Source organism: Gymnoscopelus microlampas, assembly GCF_963454915.1.
Source record: "Gymnoscopelus microlampas genome assembly, chromosome: 2".
Lineage (NCBI taxonomy): Eukaryota > Metazoa > Chordata > Actinopteri > Myctophiformes > Myctophidae > Gymnoscopelus > Gymnoscopelus microlampas.
Window position 1 is genome coordinate 61859332 of NC_139939.1, and position 23942 is coordinate 61883273.

Sequence of the window (23942 nt, forward strand, 5' to 3'; positions counted from 1 at the left end):
ACACAGTTTGAATTTGACGCGATCTAAGATGTCCCTATGAGAAAATATCTAAGACGTTCCTATGAGAAAACATCTAAGATGTCCCTATGAGAAAACAGCTAAGACGTTCCTATGAGAAAAGATCTAAGATGTCCCTTTGAGAAAAGATCCAAGACGTTCCTATGAGAAAAGAAAAACTTCCGTGACTCAGGCGTAGAGGGAGTGACGTCAGGACCTTGTGCTCTATGCCGACGTTTTCAGGACGAGCCGTCTTCTCTGTCCTCTCTGTCCTCTCTGTCGGAATCGGGTGAAGGCGGGCGTGAGATTTCAAAGAAGGTTCGGTCGGACCTCCTGGACCTCAGCAGCTGTAGCGTCTTAGCTAGCTGGAGCTCCAGCGCTTCCATGCGTCCGTTCAGCGCCCGGATGTCTCCTCTCAGCTCCTGTTTCATCTCCAGGACGGAGGCGCTGGCGCCGTGTTCCGGGATCACAGCGTCTGTGATCGTAGCGTGCGTCTGCGTCTGCGTCTGCGTCTGCGTCTGCGTCTGCGCCTGCGCCTGCGTCTGCGTCTGCGTCTGCGTCTGCGTCTGCGCCTGCGTCTGCGTCTGCGCCTGCGCCTGCGTCTGCGTCTGCGCCTGCGTCTGCGCCTGCGCCTGCGTCTGCGTAACGCTGATGTGTTTTGCGTCGGCGTGCAGCGGGCTGCCATCGGCGTCACTGGGGAGCGGCGTCTGCGCCGAGGCGTCTCCTCCCCCCGCGTCGTCCAGCCGCAGGTCGCTCTTGGTGATGATGCCGCTGTCGCACGAGTCCGTCTTCTTCAGCGAGGTGTCGTCGTCGCTGTGGCGATGATGAGACCCGACCGGCGGCGGCGGCGTCGTCGTCGGCCGCTCGGGAAGCGTCTCCATGGACTCGGCTTTGGACACGCTGCTCCACGACTCTGCCTTCCCCACACAGTCCTTTAAAGACAAGGCAACATGGTATGTTTTTATTTTATTCTTTAGATACTGGGCATATATATATCCTAAGAACATAATAATTACAATTCATTCAATTTAAGTCAATTTACAAAAACAACAACAATAATAATGGTAATAATAATAATAATAATAATAATAATAATAATAATAATATTAATAATAATAATAATAATAATAATAATAATAATATTAATAATAATAATAATAATAATAATAATAATAATAATAATAATAATAATAATAATATTAATAATAATAATAATAATAATAATAATAATAATAATATAACAAAACGAACAAACAAATTATAGTCCATTTGGTGATGGAATCAATCAATCAATCAATCAATCAATCAATCAATCAATCAATCAATCAATCAATCAATCAATCAGCCCTACCTTGAAGCGGCCCCAGCCTTTAGCCTTGTTGGGCGGAGCCTCCACCACAGCTCCGTTCTGATTGGAGGAGGAGGAGGGCGGAGCTCCATGGAGCATCACCCTACTGGTCCTGCTGGAGGAGGGGACGGGGCTCTCAGTGGTCGCCGTGACGATGTCGGTGGATGCTAGGATGTCCTGGTTGCCGTGGAGACATGATGGATGCTACAGTTTTACCACGCAGGCCCAGGGACCGGGGACCACCACAGGTCCTTGAGGGGGCTCTGGTGGTCCCCAGCAAAATCAGTTTATAAATGGAACCAAAATGGACCCTTACAGGTCTGTAACTCTGTGTCTCATTGGTGGGCTGTGGACAGTTCAGAAACCCACCAGTGACATCATTGTTAGGCAGGTTTTTTGCTTTTCCATTTATTTTTGTATTAATGCAGGACATTGTTCTTCCATTACAAAATGACAACTTTCCAGGAATAGAAAGTCTGCAGTTTCTATTAGCTTTAGTTTAGTTTAGTTTAGTTTATTAGCACATTGTTGTAACAAATATAGAAACAATACATTTTAAATGACAAGTTGTTGTGCAAGGAAAGGAAGAAGCCGGCTGGCTTATTTGGAATCCTTTCCTTCATGGGAGAAATCATTAAACAACAGGATTAAAAGTTCAATAAGAAATAAAAACACAAAAACTGCTCAAAAGAAGAAAGACAAAATAAATGATTACCCGTCGATGATGTCACTGGTGGGCAGATTTCTGAACTGTCCACAGCCCTCCTCTGAGACACAGAGTGAGTAGACAGACATGACTAATCTCATGCAAGTCAACTGACAAAAAGACAAAACAAAAGGGAAAAACAAACATCTGACGTCATCGTACAGCTTGTTTTAGCAGATATTCGCTGATTGGCTTGTCGTTAGACCCACCCCCACCTCCGACTCTCATTGGACGGTACTTTTTGTATCAAATAAATCCTAGGTTTACATTACAACACCAGACCAAGAGAGGCGGTCCACTCAGAGAGTGGGCGGGGTCCATGCTCTGGAACCAGGCTAGTAAAGTGTGATAACCTTGAGCTGGACGACGGGTCCAGTCTCCACGTCAGGCGGTGCTCCCTGCGCCGCCGCCGCCGCCGCCGCCAGGCGAGCCTCCCTCTGCTGGCGGAACCGTTGGAACAGCCTTCTGACCGGGTGGTCCGGGGGGAGGTCCAGAGGAGCCTCGTTCTTCCTCCTCAACATCTCCTCTTCCTCACGCTTCACGTCGCTGATCTTCCTGAAGACGATCTGATGCAAAACACCAACGTTTAAACACTTCATTAACACATAGAGACCAACGTTTAAACACTTCATTAACACATAGAGACCAACGTTTAAACACTTCATTAACACATAGAGACCAACGTTTAAACACTTCATTAACACATAGAGACCAACGTTTAAACACTTCATTAACACATAGAGACCAACGTTTAAACACTTCATTAACACATAGAGACCTACATTTAAACACTTCATTAACACATAGAGACCTACATTTAAACACTTCATTAAACACATAAAGACCAGACAGACAGACCGACAGACAGACAGACAGACAGACAGACAGACAGACAGACAGACAGACAGACAGACAGACAGACAGACAGACAGACAGACAGACAGACAGACCCTCTTCCTCAGGTTGTATGTGAGTAGCAGGTTTCTGGAGAAGTGGATGCTGAAAGCCGTGTAGAACTCCAGAACCTTCTGGAGAGCGTCTCGCTTGATGATGTGAAGGTCACAGTAGGTCAACGCGCGTACGTTAGCACATGACTGAGCTAGCGTCACCTCCTTCCAGAACACGTCCCCGAACACGTCTCCTTTACCTGAAGAACACACACAAAGAACGTCCCTGTTTATTCACTGTTTAATACATCTCCTTTACCTGAAACACACCTAGCCTGGTAAACCCTCCCTCCGGAAATCTCATTTCCATATGATTCCAGGAGTGAGTCTGGCATGATTGCCCATTGTGGGAGTTTCTAGCGGAATTACCAGCTAACCGAGCCTATCAGCGTTGTCGCTCATCGTTCTGTGATTGACAGCGACAGTTGGCCAATCAGGTGGCGAGTACGAGTGAGCCCGAATGGGACCGAGTGCAGCCGACAAAAATGGAACGATCCGCCATTGTTTCTGTGGCCAGTTACACTTTTTACTTTCGTTTTTCAAACTTCTTTTTTGAGACACAGAATTTACTTTTAAGATATCGTTTGGATAGAATTTAGTTGTTTAACTTCATATATGTGGTCAATTAATCATGACAGAGCCGATTTAAAAATACAAATTTAGAGAACCGGGAGGGGCGGGCAGTGCCACGCATCTATCCGAATAAGGCAACCTATTTTGGGCATGGCCGTCTCAAAAGTCCCGTTGCGTCACATTAGTCTCCCGCCCAACTCCAGCCCACAGCCAATATTGCAGAATGAGCGATCATGCCAGACTCACTCCTGGAATCAAATGGAAATGAGATTTCCGGAGGGAGGGTTTACCAGGCTAAAACACACCTACGTAACGTCTGTTTATTCACTGTTTAAAGGATCAGAACTACAGATGATGTGAGGGAGGTCAGAGGTCAGGACGGTCTCACCTAAGATGGCCACCACCTCGTCATCCTGGATGACCTCTAATGACCCCGACACCACGAAGCACAGGCTGTCCACACTCTCTCCTGAGACACACAGACAGGTTAACAGACAGACATGTTAACACTCAGACAGACAGACAGGCAGGCAGGCAGGCAGACAGACAGACAGACAGACAGACAGACAGACAGACAGGTAAACAGACAGGTAAACAGACAGACAGACAGGCAGGCAGGCAGGCAGGCAGGCAGGCAGACAGGCAGACAGGCAGGCAGACAGGCAGACAGGCAGGCAGACAGACAGACAGACAGACAGACAGACAGACAGACAGACAGACAGACAGACAGACAGACAGACAGGCAGACAGACAGACAGACAGACAGACAGACAGACAGACAGACCTGCATGGTACAGTAGGTCACCAGGTGCACTGTGAACAGTTCCAAACTGCATGGCCAGCGCTCTCAGACAGCCGTCGCTGGCCAATCGGAACGCAGGATGCTCCTTGAACACCTTCCTGTTCATGTGGACGCAGATGTCTGCACGCATGTCCTTAGGACAGATCTGTAAGACCTATGGTTATAGAGAACATGTCTTTAGGACAGATCTGTAAGACCTATGGTTATAGAGAACATGTCTTTAGGACAGATCTGTAAGACCTATGGTTATAGAGAACATGTCTTTAGGACAGATCTGTAAGACCTATGGTTATAGAGAACATGTCTTTAGGACAGATCTGTAAGACCTATGGTTATAGAGAACATGTCTTTAGGACAGATCTGTAAGACCTATGGATATAGAGAACATGTCTTTAGGACAGATCTGTAAGACCTATGGATATAGAGAACATGTCTTTAGGACAGATCTGTAAGACCTATGGATATAGAGAACATGTCTTTAGGACAGATCTGTAAGACCTATGGATATAGAGAACATGTCTTTAGGACAGATCTGTAAGACCTATGGATATAGAGAACATGTCTTTAGGACAGATCTGTAAGACCTATGGTTATAGAGAACATGTCTTTAGGACAGATCTGTAAGACCTATGGTTATAGAGAACATGTCTTTAGGACAGAAAGGCCTCTGGTCACAGACCAGGTAGAAACGATATAATCCATAGTTATTATAGTTCTATAGTATTAATAACTATAATAATACCTTATCTGTGTGGATGCCTCAGGTCACTCAGACTTATAGTTATTATAGTTCTATAGTATTAATAACTATAATAATACCTTATCTGTGTGGATGCCTCAGGTCACTCAGACTTATAGTTATTATAGTTTTATAGTATTAATAACTATAATAATACCTTATTTGTGTCGATGCCTCGGGTCACAGACCAGGTAGAAACTATATAATCCATCACTCTCTCACTCAGACCCTGAGGGACTTGGTACAGCTGGAGGAAGTCTCTCACACTGTTCAGCATCTCGTGGTAACGGTTAGTGTTGGCGTACATCTGCTGGAAGATGGTCGTTACGTTACCGAAGATGGTAGCGTACAGCAGGGCTGTGAGACAGGACAACACACAGACAGGATGAGAGGGAGACAGTGTCGGAGAGGTAGACAATAGGAGAGCTGAGAGACAGACTGTAGGACAGCTGAGAGACAGACGGTAGGACAGCTGAGAGGGAGACAGTGTAGGAGAGACAGACAGTAGGACAGCTGAGAGACAGACGGTAGGACAGCTGAGAGGGAGACAGTGTAGGAGAGACAGACAGTAGGAGAGCTGAGAGACAGACAATAGGACAGCTGAGAGACAGACTGGTGGACTAATGACAGTGGAGCATGTCAAAACAACATGTTAGAATGTTTCTTAATAAATGATGAAACATCTTCACGGCTTACATCCGATCATCATCATGGCCACGGCGAAGATCTTCTCTCCGTCGGTTGTCGGGGCGATGTTCCCGAAGCCGATGGAGGTGAGGCTGGTCATGGTGAAGTAGAGGGAAGTGATGTAAACGCTGTCCTTACTGGGCCCGCCCTCCCAGAGGCCACTCCCACTGGCGTTGAAACGGTACGGAGACCCCACCTCCTCCCCGAGGAGGTAGAGCCAACTGTCCACCCGCACACTGTTACTGGCCTCATCTATCACCTGTAATGAGAATAATAATCATAATAACTAGAAAAAGTGCTCCTCGGAGCACAGGTCTCCACCAGGTCAGGTAGGTTATTCTGACCTCCTGGTGGCGCTATAATATGCCAATATGAATAGGGTGGCATTTCTTCTTAGGGCTTTCACGGCAATCAGACACTGCATTCATGATTTGAGGCATTGTTCCAAAAATGTGTTATGCTAAATTAGACCTGCTGGTGGCGCTATAACAGGCCAATGTGAAAAGGGTGGCATTTCTTCCTGGGTCTAGTGGGAATGTGCGTTTGAAATTTCACGGAAATGGCAAGCTGCTTTCATGATTTGAGGCATTTTGTTCAAAACGGACCACTCCTGCAAACTTTGGAAGCCAACCTTAGCCAATCAGGATGGAATCTGGAAAATCGGACAGATCGGTGTTGATCACATGACTATAGAGAAAGATACTGTATACCAATTTGTATGACGTTTGGATAAAATCTGTAGGAGTACTATCAAAAAACGGGTTTTGCACAAATCGGCCTCCTGGTGGCGCTATAACAGGCCCATGTAAAAAATGAGGTTATGAATTGGTATCAAGGGAGTACAGTTTCGCAGTTGCTAACGGACGGACAGACAGGACACACAGACGGACGGACAGGGTGCAAAACATACTCTCTCGCCATGCCTTTCGGCCTGGTGGAGACAATAATAACAACAATAATAATATAATATAATATAATATAATATAATATAATATAATATAATATAATATAATATAATATAATATAATATAATATAATATAATAATAATACCTCATAGTCTCCTATGCTGTACCAGATACAGGCCAGCCAATGAGCAGCCAGGCCGAACACACAGACCAGAAGCATCAGGACGGCCGCTCCGTACTCGATGTAATGATCCAACTTCCTGGCAACCCGACCTAACCTCAACAACCTGACCACCTTTAACGAGCTGAACAACGAGCTGATACCCTGAGGAGAGGAGAGGAGAGGAGAGGAGAGGGAAGTGTTGACTATTAAACCATGTAATGGGCCAATTAACCTCCCACAGTTAGATGTCAACTCCATAAAATGGAGGCCTTTGTCTGAAGACCTCAGTAACCTCACTTTGGTCTTGAGGCGCAGTGGTTCAGTTAAATGATCTGGGGCTTTAAATATATATTAAAATAATGTTTAAATCTATTCTGCAGTTGATTGGTAGCCAATGTAATGGAGAAAGCACAGGTGTGATATGTGACCCTCTATATATACGTCTTAGTTAAAAGTTTAGCTGCCTCATTCAGGGTGGTACGACGACAATATGGTGTTATAAGATATAAGCAGTGGGGCCTGGCCCAGGTATCACACCTAGTTGCTTGTTTCTCTCACATACCTGGCAACGCTGCTTGACAACCCATTCATTTGGACATGTATTCATAGACCTGGTTGCTTGTTTCTCTCTCGCATGTAACTGGCAACACTGGTTTCATGTTGAAAACAGGAAATGCAAAGACATGGTTGACTTAGTTCAGGTTGAAATGTAATTTAGATGAAATGTTGATAATACATGGAGATGTTTGGACATTGGAGGGACATCTACTGACATTGGTGAGTACAGAATCACATAATTAACTGGCCGCCGTGCCAGCTGTAAATGTACAAAAGTATAAAATGTACTTAAAATATCAAAAGTAAAAGTACTCATTATGCAGACTGTCCCATTTCAAGTTTTCTAAAGATCTTTTGAAAATAGCAGATCTACAAGCTCTGTGAGCTTGTAGATACTTGTAACAGAGTATTACTACATTGCCGTATTGATACTTTTACTAGGAATTCATTAAAGGTAGAGTGAGTGATTTTCTTTGGTGAACATAAGTGTTAAATAGCTCTATATTGTGATAGAAATCATTATAGAGTGTGTGTTCAGTAACAGTGTTAAATAGTAGGGATGTCCGATATTATCGGCCTCCCGATATTATCGGCCGATATTAGCATAAAAATTGATATCGGGAAAATATCGGTATCGGTTTTTGAAAAAAAAAAAAAATTTTTTTTTTTTTTTTTTTTTTTTGCTTTATAAATAAGTTACAGGAGTTCTTACTGTATATGGTGTGTGTGATATGAAATTTGAGCTTACCCTAATCACAATAATCCCCGCATATATCGGTATCGGTTGATATCGGTATCGGTAATTAAGAGTTGGACAATATCGGTATATCGGTTATCGGTAAAAAAGCCAATATCGGACAACCCTATTAAATAGCTCTATATTGTGATAGTAATCATTAGTATAGAGTGTTTGTTCAGTAACAGTGTTAAATAGCTCTATATTGTGATAGTAATCATTACTATAGAGTGTGTGTTCAGTAACAATGTTAAATAGCTCTTTATTGTGATAGTAATCATTACTATAGAGTGTTTGTTCAGTAACAGTGTTAAATTGCTCTATATTGTGATAGTAATCATTACTATAGAGTGTTTGTTCAGTAACAGTGTTAAATAGCTCTATATTGTGATAGTAATCATTACTATAGAGTGTTTGTTCAGTAACAGTGTTAAATAGCTCTATATTGTGATAGTAATCATTACTATAGAGTGTTTATTCAGTAACAGTGTTAAATTGCTCTATATTGTGATAGTAATCATTACTATAGAGTGTTTGTTCAGTAACAGTGTTACATAGCTCTATATTGTGATAGTAATCATTACTATAGAGTGTTTGTTCAGTAACAGTGTTAAATTGCTCTATATTGTGATAGTAATCATTACTATAGAGTGTTTGTTCAGTAACAGTGTTAAATAGCTCTATATTGTGATAGTAATCATTACTATAGAGTGTTTGTTCAGTAACAGTGTTAAATAGCTCTATATTGTGATAGTAATCATTGCTATAGAGTGTTTGTTCAGTAACAGTGTTAAATAGCTCTATATTGTGATAGTAATCATTGCTATAGAGTATTTGTTCAGTAACAGTGTTAAATAGATCTATATTGTGATAGTAATCATTAGTATAGAGTGTTTGTTCAGTAACAGTGTTACATAGCTCTATATTGTGATAGTAATCATTACTATAGAGTGTTTGTTCAGTAACAGTGTTACATAGCTCTATATTGTGATAGTAATCATTACTATAGAGTGTTTGTTCAGTAACAGTGTTAAATTGCTCTATATTGTGATAGTAATCATTACTATAGAGTGTTTGTTCAGTAACAGTGTTAAATAGCTCTATATTGTGATAGTAATCATTACTATAGAGTGTTTGTTCAGTAACAGTGTTAAATAGCTCTATATTGTGATAGTAATCATTACTATAGAGTGTTTGTTCAGTAACAGTGTTAAATAGCTCTATATTGTGATAGTAATCATTGCTATAGAGTATTTGTTCAGTAACAGTGTTAAATAGATCTATATTGTGATAGTAATCATTAGTATAGTGTGTTTGTTCAGTAACAGTGTTAAATAGCTGAGCCTGATGAGAGGCACACATCTTATCTAGCCTTGGATGGATGGAGGTTGTCAGGCAGAGGGTCAAATCAGCCTCAGGCTGCAGTCTTGACCTGTATTTATTTTTCAAGTAGGTGAGTGAGGAAAACCCACTTTCACAAAGATATGTTGTTGCAAAAGGCAAAAGGCTCATTATTGCTTTTCTTGCCAATTCTGGAAAGTCTTTCTGGCAAGATATCCAGAAGTTGGTGAGTGGTTTTGTTTCGTAAGTGTTTCTGTGTGTACTGTCCGTGGATAATTCGATGAGCTGATCCTCCTCTGCCACTGTCAAACGTGCGGCATCCGCTGCGTTGTCTCTGAATGGAAACTGTATCCATGTCTTGTCCTTGCGCCAGGAGACAGCCTCAGAAAAGTAGTTCCCAAATTGTACCTCGAGTGCCTCTAAGTGCGCACGTATTGTGCGTGTAACTTGAGGCGAGAGCACAGCAGAATCTCCCAGCTCATCCACTGATGTGAACATGGACAATACTCCCTCCCCGACACGTTCCTTCCAGCGTCGGATGTTCTTAATAAAGCCTTCCATTCTGTCATACAGTTTGTTGAGCTCAGAGAAAATGTCAGACAGATATGCCAGTTTAGTGATCCAGACATTGCTTTTGGATAAGTAAATACTCAAGAATAGACGTGCGTAATTCCAACACACGTGCCAACACTGTTCCACGTGAAAGCCACCGAACCTCAGAGTGGTAAAGTAGCGCAGTGTGTTCTTCACTTTCGGCAGCACAGAGATTAGAGAAGAGTCGTGTTTGCAAGGCACTTTTCATGACTATATTGACAACTTTAATGACCGAGCCCATGACGTCTGACAGTTCAGCGCTCATGTCTTTCGCAACGAGTGCCTCCCTGTGCAGCATGCAGTGCGTCCAAATTACTTGCGGAGCCACATCTTTAACAAGTGCGATTAGTCCACTTTTTAAACCAGCCATGGCTCTTGCACCGTCTGTGCACAGTGCAATACATTTCGCCCAGGGAATGACATTTTCTCGGAAAAAAACATCAATAACTTTATGTATTTCAGAGCTAGTTGTTCGTTCAGGAAGCCGCTTACAAAACAAAAAATCCTCCTGCATTTCATTTTGATCGACAAAGCGCACAAACGCCAGAAGCTGGGCGTCCTTAGACACATCTGTAGATTCATCCAATTGGAATGCAAATGCATCTGCCAAACTCAGCTTCTCCATTAGCTGCTCCCTCACATCAGATGCCATGTCGTCAATACGGCGAGCAATGGTTGTGTCTGACACTGAAATTGTTGTCAGTTTATTAATATCAATATCATTCCCATACATTGTTTTACACATGTCAGTTGCTGGAGGCAAAATTAAGTCCTCTCCAAGTGTGTATGGCTGTTTTTTTTTAGCAATTCGAAGAGCAACTTGATAAGAGCATTTCAATGCTCGCTCGCCAACTTTGTATGATTTGTCCATCAATGTCTGTTGTCCGTGGAGGGTTGTGAGACGAGATTGGAAGTATTCCGCTGGTTTATGTGATAAGAGCCTGTGGTTTGTCTCCAAGTGACGAAGCAACTTTGATGGCTTCATAGATTCGTTTGACAGTACAGTAGGGCAGAGGACACACACTGGATAGTCAATGCCATCTGCCTCTGTCTTGAAGGTAAAGCCATATTTGGGGGGTCTGGTCTCTTGCGCTTACCCTTATCAACTTTATCAGCTGCAAGTGACGTCTCCTCCTCCTCCTCCTCCTCCTCTGCACTTTCACCGGTGTTTTTTGAGGTGGAGGGTTTCTCTTTTGTTGTAACTGTTACTCGTGTTACAAAACGATCCATGGCTCATAACAATGTCCATAGACTTGATATAATAATACACTGGCCTTTAGTTGTTGTGGATGTGCTGCACAGTGTTTTAGCAAGGAAATGCAGGTCTCGCTTTCAAATAATGTTGCATCCTGCAGCCAAGTGTCTGCGATGTCAGTCAGCTGGGGACTGTGTACACTCTCGGCCAATCACGGGCAACCTGCAGTGAGCATGCAGCCTCGTGATTGGGAGCAGCAGTGATAGGGGCCGTTCCTCCTGGTGCTGGCTCACTTTGATTGACAGCTGAACCATGTTAGTCAAGTGTGTTAGTGTGCGCAGGGCGAGAGAGTATTTCTGAATGAAGGATAATACGATATGGTGGATTCATGTTATTGTGTATTTAAAGACAAATGAACATTTTTGAAAAAAAATAATCAAAAAATATTTTTTTAAATAATTATTTAAAAAAAAAGTTTTATGTAAAAAAAAAACCCTAGGGGTCACGGACCCCCGGTTGAAGACCTCTGCTATAGAGTGTTTGTTCAGTAACAGTGTTAAATAGCTCTATATTGTGATAGTAATCATTACTATAGAGTGTTTGTTCAGTAACAGTGTTAAATAGCTCTATATTGTGATAGTAATTGTTGTATATTTCCACATGTTAGAATTACTATAGGATTACAGGATCTACTTTTGCTAAGTTAAAGCCTCATAGAAATGAGTGTTGTGAACCAGGTGCTTGCATAGATAATCAGGGACTCTGCCCTGGTGTGAAAAGTAATCTACATCTTCTATTGTTTAACCTGGAGTCACAAGGTCTCCATCCTGGCACACCCGAATTGTAGATTAGCAAGTGGATCAAAGACTGATGCAATCACCTCTCCAGATACAGACATTAACATTTCAAATGTACCTCCTCTTTTTTGTATGTGGCCACTATACTATAAGATGGGGTGGTTTGTAACTGTGTGGGGTGTGCTAGTCCGAGGCCGGAGGGCCGCTGAGGGGAGCTGAGGCTCCCTAGGAAAGCTGTTTGTACTCTGTTTGTTCCATGAAATAAATCCGAAGCAACGAACCTCACTATGGAGTGATGACTCAAATCCATTCTTCAAACATCTATTCACATCTCTCTGGAACATCAAACTGTCTTTACAATATGGAGTTGTTGGCAAACTTCAATAGTGCAGTAAAACCTGTAAGTCTGTGGTTTTAAAGATACCACATAATCATTACTATAGAGTGTTTGTTCAGTAACAGTGTTAAATAGCTCTATATTGTGATAGTATTCATTACTATAGAGTGTTTGTTCAGTAACAGTGTTAAATAGATCTATATTGTGATAGTAATCATTACTATAGAGTGTTTGTTCAGTAACAGTGTTAAATAGCTCTATATTGTGATAGTAATCATTACTATAGAGTGTTTGTTCAGTAACAGTGTTAAATAGATCTATATTGTGATAGTAATCATTACTATAGAGTGTTTGTTCAGTAACAGTGTTAAATAGCTCTATATTGTGATAGTAATCATTACTATAGAGTGTTTGTTCAGTAACAGTGTTAAATAGATCTATATTGTGATAGTAATCATTACTATAGAGTGTTTGTTCAGTAACAGTGTTAAATAGATCTATATTGTGATAGTAATCATTACTATAGAGTGTTTGTCCAGTAACAGTGTTAAATAGAGAGAGAGAGAGAGAGAGAGAGAGAGAGAGAGAGAGAGATAGAGAGAGAGAGAGGCTGGTTGTCTAAACACTGAACTCTGATGGGAATTAAAATAGACATGTTTGAGTCTGGAGAACGACAGACAGACAGACAGACAGACAGACCTCGTCAACGTTGTCGAATGCATTGATGACATCATAGGGCAGACAGGACAGCAGGTCTATGATGAACCAGGTCTTAACGTAGTTCATTCTGATCAGCTGAGCATCTGAGATCACCTGATACATACAATATTACATTATTATATATGTAACAGGAAAATTGAAACTATTATCACGTGTGCGCGTGTGAACGGACAAAACAGCTTTCTCCACAAGGTTGAAAAAGTTGAAAAATGGAGATGACAGACAGACAGACAGACAGACAGACAGACAGACAGACAGACAGACAGACAGACAGACAGACGGACCGACAGAGCTGACAGACAGACAGACAGAGCTGACAGACAGACAGACAGACAGACAGACAGACAGACAGACAGACAGACAGACAGACAGACAGACAGAGCTGACAGACAGACAGACAGACAGACAGACAGACAGACAGACAGACAGACAGACAGACAGACAGACAGACAGACAGACAGACAGACAGACAGACAGAGCTGACAGACAGACAGACAGAGATAGGGGTCAGAGGTCATAGTTCACCTCCCCCGCCGGGCCCACAAAGGTCGTGTGGAAGTTCAGAACGATGTCGACCAAGAAGATCACGTCTACGATGGAGTCTACCACCAACCAGGTCACGTTGTTCTGCTTGCTCTGGAACCATGCCATACAAATACATTATTCTGATTGGTCTCGAACCATGCCATAAAAATACATTTATTCTGATTGGTCTGGAACCATGCCATAAAAATATATTATTCTGATTAGTCTGGAACCATGCCATAAACATATATTATTCTGATTGGTCTGGAACCATGCCATAAAATACATTCTGTTTGGTCTGGAACCATGCCATAAAATACATTCTGTTTGGTCTGGAACCATGCCATAAAATACATTCTGTTTGGTCTGGAACCATGCCATAAAAATACATTCTGTTTGGTCTGGAACCATGCCATAAAAATACATTCTGTTTGGTCTGGAACCATGCCATATTACGTTTGGTACCATGATGGCGGTATCTTATTATTATTATTATTATTATTATTATTATTATTATTATCATCATACTAACCTTAAAGGAGACGTTGTAAGGGACCAGGATGGCGGTATAGAAGGTCAGGATCAGAATGATCCAATCCCATGTGGTCTTAAAGAGACAGTAGTGCAGGATGATGTGGGGCGGAGTCTTTGGTGCTTCCTGTTTGTACTGAGGAAGAATGTCTGAACCCAGCTGGAGGACCTGGCCAATGAGAGAGCACAATACAAGACAATATGACTAGACCTGGCCAATGAGAGAGCACAATACAAGACAATATGACTCGACCTGGCCAATGAGAGAGCACAATACAAGACAATATGACTCGACCTGGCCAATGAGAGAGCACATTACAAGACAATATGACTAGACCTGGCCAATGAGAGAGCACAATACAAGACAATATGACTCGACCTGGCCAATGAGAGAGCACAATACAAGACAATATGACTAGACCTGGCCAATGAGAGAGCACATTACAAGACAATATGACTAGACTTGGCCAATGAGAGAGCAGAATACAAGATAATATGACTCGACCTGGCCAATGAGAGAGCACAATACAAGACAATATGACTAGACCTGGCCTCCTTCCACTCCGGCTCCCTGTCGAGGCGTTTCTCTGTGTTGCGGAAGATCGCCTCCACTGCACATCGGTTGTCTGGCAGCGTTGCGGGGTCTCCACTCCATGGATAGTCCCAGTGAGGGGATTCGCTGTGTTTGTCAGCTAGCACGTAGGTGAGGCATTCTTTAATCTTTTCAAGATCTCTTTCCTCTCCTAGGGTCATCTCTTTGCCTCCAGGGGGACATCTACCGCACTTGCAGCCTCAGCATTGAGGATCACAAGCCGCGCCGACGCTGTCCCACTTGAACCATTCGATGACTTCTTTGTTGGTAGTTGCAGTACTCCGAAGGATTGGTTCTCCGTCTTCCTCCTGGGCTTCGCTAGGTCTAGCCGGACCCACGAGGATCTCTCTGTACGCCTTCGAAGCTGTTCTCATCGACCGTGCGAAGTGAGTGTCAGACCTATGCACTGCTAGGTCCACTACCTCAAAGAGGTCAGGATGAGTTCCACCGACTGTCATCCCCAGGGGACCATCCCAGAGAACGAGGTCTCCCTCCACTTTGATTGGCTGTGGGACCAGGCGACCTTCCCTGTGACTGATCAGCAGGTCGATCTTCTCGGGGCGGACTAAGTCTTTAGCTGCGAAGTCTGGGCAGAACTTTTGTAGTTGCTGCGGCCTGCCTGGTTCACCTTAGTGATGCTTTCCAAGCCGTAACAGAGGAGTTTGTGCTCCATCACTGTGCCTTTGGGAGTTCTTACTCTTAGCCTTAGGGTATACCTCTTGGCACCTCCAACTGGCACCGCGTTGCATGCACGTTAGGGGTGCATCATGGGAAATGTAGTAATTTTATTATTTCGGTCATACTGTAGGCTGTGTTGTATTACATGCTGCTTAGTTTTGTACCTTTTTATTATCTTATAATGAATGTATGGTAATGCAATGTTTATTTTCTGTATTTTCAGGTTTATGACATGTGGTCATTTTGGTTAAAAACTAAAACTACAAAAGACGAACACGAGTTGTGACAAGGTGTGTGGTTCCTGTCAGCCTATTTGGAGGGCTTTGATTTTGAAAGATCCGAACAATGAGAGAGCACAATACAAAACAATATGACTAGTCCTGGCCAATGAGAGAGCACAATACAAAACAATATGACTAGTCCTGGCCAATGAGAGAGCACAATACAAAACAATATGACTAGTCCTGGCCAATGAGAGAGCACAATACAAAACAATATGACTAGTCCTGGCCAATGAGAGAGCACAATACAAAACAATATGACTAGACATGGCCAATGAGAGAGCACAATACAAAACAATATGACTAGTCCTGGCCAATGAGAGAGCACAATACAAAACAATATGACTAGACATGGCCAATGAGAGAGAACAATACAAAACAATATGACTAGACCTGGCCAATGAGAGAGCACAATACAAAACAATATGACTAGACCTGGCCAATGAGAGAGCACAATACAAAACAATATGACTAGACCTGGCCAATGAGAGAGCAGAAGTGGTAGATTGTGAGTAAAAGTACTTGTGAGTACTTTATTTTTTGGTACTTAAGTAAATTATTATACCAATACTTTTGTACTTTTATTCAAATACATTTTGAATTCCAGACTTGTACTTGTAACAGAGTATTTCTACATTGCCGTATTGATACTTTTAGTAAAACATGTGAGTAGTAATCATTACTATAGAGTGTTTGTTCAGTAACAGTGTTAAATAGCTCTATATTCTGATAGTAATCATTGCTATAGAGTGTTTGTTCAGTAACCGAGTCTCCATGTCTCTCCAGCTCTTTATTAAACAGAAAATGCATTTTTAAGTCAGGATACCAATTTTATCCAATCAGTCAGGATAGAGAACTCAGACAGGATACAGATTAAAGTGAAATTGGAAGTGATGACACAAAGACATGAGCAGACAGAATTAGAACTGGAATACTATAATATAACTGTGTACTATAGGTTAATGGTGTAAGGGTATTGACGGTGTACTATAGGTTAATGGTGTAAGGGTATTGACGGTGTACTATAGGTTAATGGTGTAAGGGTATTGACGGTGTACTATAGGTTAATGGTGTAAGGGTATTGACGGTGTACTATAGGTTAATGGTGTAAGGGTATTGACGGTGTACCTCGGCCAGTCTGGAGTGCTTGTGGACACTCTCTCCTTTCTGGACGGTCGGAGCCAGCTGCTGCAGAACTCCTTTACTGCTGGTCAAAGCTCTGGTCAGACGGGCAAATTTACCCCACCCTAAAAAGAATATATAATATATATATATATATGTAAAAAAGTTAATTTTACCCCCATCCTGAAGAACACAAACATAGGATCAATATATTATATGAAAACATATTAACCCCAAAGAAATTCTGGAAAATATTCTAATAATATTGGAAAATATGCCTTCCAGAAAGACGTCATTTTCAAGATGGCGTCCAAGATTGCTGCCGAGAGTATGGATGCCCTGAACTGGGGGGAAATGACAATAGATTCGTCCCATGTATGTCAACATGTTTAATGTGTTGTTTTACATCATCTTGGAACGCTATCTTCCATTTGGCCAGCAGCCATCTTGAAAATTACGCCTTTCCGGAACATGCATTTTCCTCGATTGTAACATGTTCTTAATCATGCATAGAGGTTACAGTAACATGTTCTTAAGCATGCATAGAGGTTACAGTAACATGTTCTTAATCATGCATAGAGGATACAGTAACATGTTCTTAATCATGCATAGAGGATACAGTAACATGTTCTTAATCATGCATAGAGGTTACAGTAACATGTTCTTAATCATGCATAGAGGTTACAGTAACATGTTCTTAAGCATGCATAGAGGTTACAGTAACATGTTCTTAATCATGCATAGAGGTTACAGTAACATGTTCTTAATCATGCATAGAGGTTACAGTAACATGTTCTTAATCATGCATAGAGGTTACAGTAACATGTTCTTAATCATGCATAGAGGATACAGTAACATGTTCTTAATCATGCATAGAGGATACAGTAACATGTTCTTAATCATGCATAGAGGTTACAGTCAACGTAAACAATCTAGAAATACACAGTTACAAATAAAAGTCTGGTTATTAAAATGAACTTGAGTAAAAGTACAAAAGTATTGGGATCAAAAAGTACTCATTATGCAGAATATCCCATTTCACACGTTCAGTATGTATACAAATCTTTTGAAAATAGCAGCTCTGAAGTCACTGGCTTTTTAATAAAACCCATAAAGAGCCTTTAAATCCTTGTTGCTGGAGGTTCTTTGGAGCTGGACAGAGGGGAGTCTTAGGTTTCCCCTAGGCCGGGGCGTAAGGTTGCACTCACTTGCCTCTCAGCCAATCACAGAGCTATAACTGGGGCCATTAGAGCTCCACCCACCTTTTGAAGAGTCATCTTCTATTGGCTGCTTGAAGGCAGTGATGTCACTGAAGGTGCACAGAAACAAGACCACTTTCTCCTGTTCGTTTTTGATGGGAGCGATACTGACGAAAAACCACACGGGCGTTCCTGGAACGAGAGACAAACCCTCAATGTTTTATGTTCATTTACATAAACGCCTCACAAAAAGATTGGAAACTTAACTTTAGTCGATTGTTTCTCCCCTTCAATAATACCAATTTGTATTGTGTTTTATATCATTTTTATTTGTTACCTTTACAACGAGGTATAACTTGTAAGGATTGTGCAATCGTGGAATGAGCAACACCGCTAAATGTGTGGGTAGCACCCCCAACAACACAGCTAAATGTGTGGGTAGCACCCCCAACAACACAGCTAAATGTGTGGGTAGCACCCCCAACAACACAGCTAAATGTGTGGGTAGCACCCCCAACAACACAGCTAAATGTGTGGGTAGCACCCCCAACAACACAGCTAAATGTGTGGGTAGCACCCCCAACAACACAGCTAAATGTGTGGGTAGCACCCCCAACAACACAGCTAAATGTGTGGGTAGCACCCCCAACAACACCGCTAAATGTGTGGGTAGCAAGCTATAGGGTGAGGAGCCGTTGTTCTTGGGGTGTTGTTGTCTTCCCGGGACAAACACTTAACGGTCTTACTTTGACTTCACCAGTCTCATGGAACTTGGTCCTAAGTGTGTAAATGGTACCGGGCTGACACCAAATAATGCTGTCACTCCCTGTTGCACCATGGGCCTTATCCTGAAGGGACAAACGTTCCATGGGGGCAGTGTTGCTGTTTGGAGCATCAACACAAACTCAACAAAGTTGCAGAACCCATGTTCAGGTGCCAGTCACACACCTGTGACTGCTGGCAGTGATTAGCAACAAAAGCCTATTGGGGGATTTTGGCAAGCTTTTGGGAGACGCTACCCACACGTTTAGCTGTGTTGCTCACTCCACGATTGCACGATCCTTACAAGTTATACCTTGTTGTAAAGGTGAGTAATCAATGATAAAAATTATATAAAATACAATACCAATTGGTATCATTGAACGTTAAGTTTCCAAACCTTTTGTGAGGAGTTCATTCCTGGAACGAGAGACAAACATACCCTCAAGTATTAATGACTAAGACTATGACGAAAAACGTCTGTCGACTACACACTGACGGAAACAAAATAAATACTAAATAAAACTAAGCTATGTAATAGCCTATTATATAAAACTATGACTAAATATACCTATTATAGTAAATACTGTATCTCTGGATTGTGTTTTCCGGATCGGTTTCAGATCCTTTACACCTTTGCATGAAAGGTTTTAATTGATTGATTGATGTAAATATTAACATTGTGTTTAAGGTATTAAGAGTAAAGTTATATGTTTACAGTAATGAAGAGTGAGTCAACGTTCTTCTTCTTGTATAATAACAATACCATAACATTTAGCAGACGCTAAGCGATTTACAGTGAGCAAGGTAAATACGAGGTAATACATCAAATGCATAGAAATAGTAATCTGGGATCATAGGTAAACCTAGAACCTATCATCAGTCTAAACAGTGCAATATCAAAGATCTATGCAAGATCTACAAATGAACCTGACATCTGTCTACATAACATGCTATCTGAATTAAATTAGCATAAGACTGTAAGGTTGTCAAGGCTAGGACGAGTGCTACAGGCTGAAATAATAATAACTAGAAAAAGTGCTCCTCGGAGCACAGGTCTCCACCAGGTCAGGTACGTTATTGTGGCCTCCTGGTGGCGCTATAATAGGCCAATGTGAAAAGGGTGCCATTTCTTCTTAGGCCTTTCACGGCAATCGGACACTACATTCATGATTTGAGCCATTTTGTTCCAAAAATGTGTTTCGCTAAATTAGACCTGCTGGTGGCGCTATAACAGGCCAATGTGAAATGGGTGGCATTTCTTCCTCGGCCTAATGGGACTGTGCGTGTGAAATTTCACGGGAATTGCCAGCTGCATTCATAATTTGAGGCATTTTGTTCAAAATGGACCAATCCTGCAAACTTTGGAAGCCAACCTTAGCCAATCAGGATGGAATATGGGAAATCGGACAGATCCGGGTTGATTACATGACTATAGAGATACTGTGTACCAATTTGCATGACGTTTGGATAAAATCTGTAGGAGTAATGTCAAAAAATTGGTTTCGCACAAATCGGCCTCCTGGTGGCGCTATAACAGGCCCATGTGAAAAATGTGGGGCATAGGTTCTGAATTGGCATCCAGGGAGTGTGTGTGCACAGTTTCGCAGCGAGCGGGCCAGCGGTGCCGGAGATTAGCTGCTAACACACAGAGTGGACACACACACGGACGGACGGACGGACAGGGGGTAAAACATACTCTCTCTAATAATAATAGTAATAATAACAGTGACTCACGGTTCTTCTTGTACATCAGAATCTCATAAGAGTTATTTTCATAACTATCAAACGTCTGTCGCACTTTATCAACGTTGTCTTTGTCTGTCAGCTCCCCGTACATGAAGCTGTAAGGGACAAAATAATAATGATGTCAACATTCATAAGGTTATCATCAACAACACAAGCAATAAACAGCAAAAATAAATATTATGCCATGTTTCAAAATAGACAAAACCGGCCCCACATTGTATTGTATATAAAATACAGCAAATACAACATTTAGTGTGTGTGCTTATATGCAGGGTTGTGTGATGCGTAGTGCAGTAGATGTGTGGTAGTAGTGCTTGTAGTTAGTCCATGCTGCATGTTGCTTTTGCTTGCTACTCTGCTTTCAGCTACTGCCGCCGGCTAGCCCTCCTCACGGAGGGTGAAAAGAGGAGCCGAGTGCGTAAGTCTCCTCCTGCTGGTACAAAGCCACTCCACCGCCAAGACTTCTGCAGTGCCTCCTCGTGGCCACACACGGTAACTGGGTACCTTGAGGTCCCAGGCTAAACTGTAGGGGATCTCGGAGCAACAGTGGGCCCCAGAGGCAAGGCGCGCAGGCCCACCGGTGTGTGGACATGCCCTGGCGCCTGCCAACCACTGTCCCAGCTATGGGCAAATAGCATGGGTAGATGGGGCTCATAGCCATGGAAGGCAACCCATCTAGGAGAAGGACACTCTAAACTAAAACCAGGACTGCGAGGAGTTGCGCCCCACAGTCCTTAATCAGCATAGTAAAGCCAACCATGGAGAACAAAGTCATCCCAAATCCTATACTTCCAGCGGCGGGAGTCCGCAGGAACATTGCAGCGGATGGTGGTGTTGGTCCTCCTCCTGGAGGACAACAAGACGACAGGACCCCAAACCCACAAGGGAGGGTCCTGTCCGATCACAGCACCCCGTCCAATACACTCTTGCGCTGTCGGAGACCATTTGTAATGGGAACCTTCAACGCATGTACAGGGAGAGAAGAGAAGAAGCTAGATTGGTGGAACTAGCACACTGTGCCGAGGAACGGGGAGTGGAGATACTGGGAATCCAGGAACACAGAAGAGTGCACACTGATGACCGGATCGTGAACCGCAGAGTGGAGAGATGAACGTTCATCACTGCATCTGCGTGGCGAAACGAGGCCCAGGTTGCAACAGGGAGCGTAGGGCTAATGCTGGGTTCTCTGGCGTGTAAGGCTCTCCGTCGGGTTTACCATCACACCGATAGGATCCTTATCGCAGAGATCTCAGGCAACCCAGTAACAACAGTCATAGTCGTGTACTCATCCACCAACGTGGCACCATCTGACGAGGTGGAGAAGTTCTATGAGGACCTTGCAACAGCGGTCCGAGACGTCCCAGCGCACAACTTCCTGGCAATCCTGGGTGACTTCAACGCAAGGATCGGACACACCATTCCCATACAGAGGACACACCATTCCCATACCACGACTCTACCAACCGCAATGGCACATACCTCACTGCCCTTCTCATGGAACACGAGCTACTGCGGGGAACACCATGTTCCAGAAAAGAACAGGCAAGAGATGGACGTTCCAAGATCGAGCCATAGGTATGCTAAGTCAGTTGGACTACATACTTGTGAGGCAAAAGTGGAGGAACTCCATCCTGAATGCTGAACCATACAGCACGTTCAGCTCTGTGGGCTCTGATCACTGTGTGGTCTCCATGAGGGTGCGACTGAGCCTCAGGGTCCCCAAGCCAAGCCCCAAGATTCGGCATGACTGGAAGGCCTTCACGACCGACCCTGGCCTTCAAACCAGGTATACGGAGGAGGTTAGGAAGCACTTTTGGCAGCTGGATAAGGGAGCGGAGCCCAGCAGCAAATACAGGAGATTTGTTGTTGCGAATGAAGAGGCGACCAGGCTGTGTGTGCCTGTGTTGGACAGAGCCAGAACCTCCCTGCGGTCCAGACATCCGGAGGTCGTAGCGGCACGGGGCAGGGTGGAGGAAGCACGCCTCAACTTTGTGTGTGAGCCAACCGTGGAGAGACGTGGGGTACTGAACGAAGCCAAACAGTTTCTCTTCAGTACTTACGACACCATCAAAGGGGAGGAACTGATGGAGAGTGTGCGTAGAGTGCAGACAGCGCAGGGTGAAAGGCAGTATGGGGAGGCCTGGAGGGTCATGAAGGAAGTCAAGTACCTGGGCTCATGGGTCAACTCATCTGAGCAAGATCTTAAAGTGAGGAAGGCACTTGCATGGAGAGCTCTGAATGGCATGACCAGTGTATGGAACTCCGACCTCCCCCGTCAAATCAAACTCGGCTTCTTCTATGCAACGGTAGAGTCTGTTCTCCTCTATGGCAGTGAATGCTGGACCCTGAAGCCAACCCTGCAGAAGTCTCTAGATGGGTGCTACACCAGAATGTTGCGTGCAGTACTTAACATCAGCAAGAGTACAAAAGAGTACAACCAACAAGTTCCTGTATGAAGGAATGCCAAGGGTGAGCGAGAAAATAGCAGCCAGGAGAATGAGACTAGCAGGACACTGCCAAAGACATCAAGAACTGCCAGCCAGCAAATTGGTGCTGTGGGAACCAACGCACGGTCATCGGTCACGAGGACATCCCACAATGACATACGTGGATGTACTCAAGAATGATGCAGGAGCGCAAAGTACCAATGAACTGGCCAGATGTATGGAGAACCGGGATGACCGGAAGCAACGATGGAGGGCTCGTCTGAAGACGACCTAGAGATGGGGGGGGGGGGTATTATTTGACCTAGAGATGGGGGGGGGGGGGTTTGTTTGAGTTGCCACAACATTTAGATTTTTATTTTGGTACTATTATTGATTGTAATGACACTGTCCTACCTGCAGGTGCTGCTCTTGTGCATGACCTCAGCGCGGTGGAAACCAGACAGCTTACAGAATCCATCGTTACTGTAAACGATCGGCCAGTCAACGATCTGAGCGTTGCCCAGCACGAAGTTAGTATCTGTAACACACAATGTCATAAAGATGATCTGTAACACACATTATCTGTACACACATTATCTGTACACACAGTATCTGTACACACATTATCTGTAACACACAGCGTCACAAAGACGCTGCTGAACAAGGCATGAGCCTTGTTCAGCAGCCTGATGACAGGCGGTGTCATCAGGCTGGTCTCAGACCTTTGCTCATCCTTGGACCAACCTGTGGATTATACCAGGACCAACCTGTGGATTATACCAGGACCAACCTGTGGATTATACCAGGACCAACCTGTGGATCAGTGGCGGAGCATCCGGGTAGGCCAGGTAGGCGGCCGCCTACGGGCCCGGGCCGTCAGATCACATGGACCTTTATTTTAGAATTAGATGCACTTTGCGTGCTCCGTTTCTCC

At 43.4% G+C, this 23942-nt stretch overlaps 1 protein-coding gene across 1 annotated transcript in view; it reads right to left on the minus strand.

Annotated features, from left to right (window-relative positions):
* Positions 1 to 236: 236 nt before the first annotated feature.
* The window catches only part of LOC311056234 (voltage-gated delayed rectifier potassium channel KCNH1-like), a gene marked incomplete at both ends in the record, with an annotated part of 24766 nt that continues 1060 nt past the window's right edge, over positions 237 to 23942 (minus strand). The window contains 16 exons of the mRNA XM_084072701.1: positions 237 to 929; positions 1349 to 1522; positions 2405 to 2617; positions 3002 to 3198; positions 3960 to 4040; positions 4356 to 4527; positions 5270 to 5469; positions 5809 to 6058; positions 6851 to 7030; positions 13126 to 13239; positions 13672 to 13782; positions 14204 to 14371; positions 16882 to 17000; positions 18138 to 18266; positions 20571 to 20677; positions 23423 to 23546. Coding sequence (XP_083928827.1) covers positions 237 to 929; positions 1349 to 1522; positions 2405 to 2617; positions 3002 to 3198; positions 3960 to 4040; positions 4356 to 4527; positions 5270 to 5469; positions 5809 to 6058; positions 6851 to 7030; positions 13126 to 13239; positions 13672 to 13782; positions 14204 to 14371; positions 16882 to 17000; positions 18138 to 18266; positions 20571 to 20677; positions 23423 to 23546 — 3032 coding nt within the window. The remainder of the gene's footprint in view (positions 930 to 1348; positions 1523 to 2404; positions 2618 to 3001; positions 3199 to 3959; positions 4041 to 4355; positions 4528 to 5269; positions 5470 to 5808; positions 6059 to 6850; positions 7031 to 13125; positions 13240 to 13671; positions 13783 to 14203; positions 14372 to 16881; positions 17001 to 18137; positions 18267 to 20570; positions 20678 to 23422; positions 23547 to 23942) is intronic.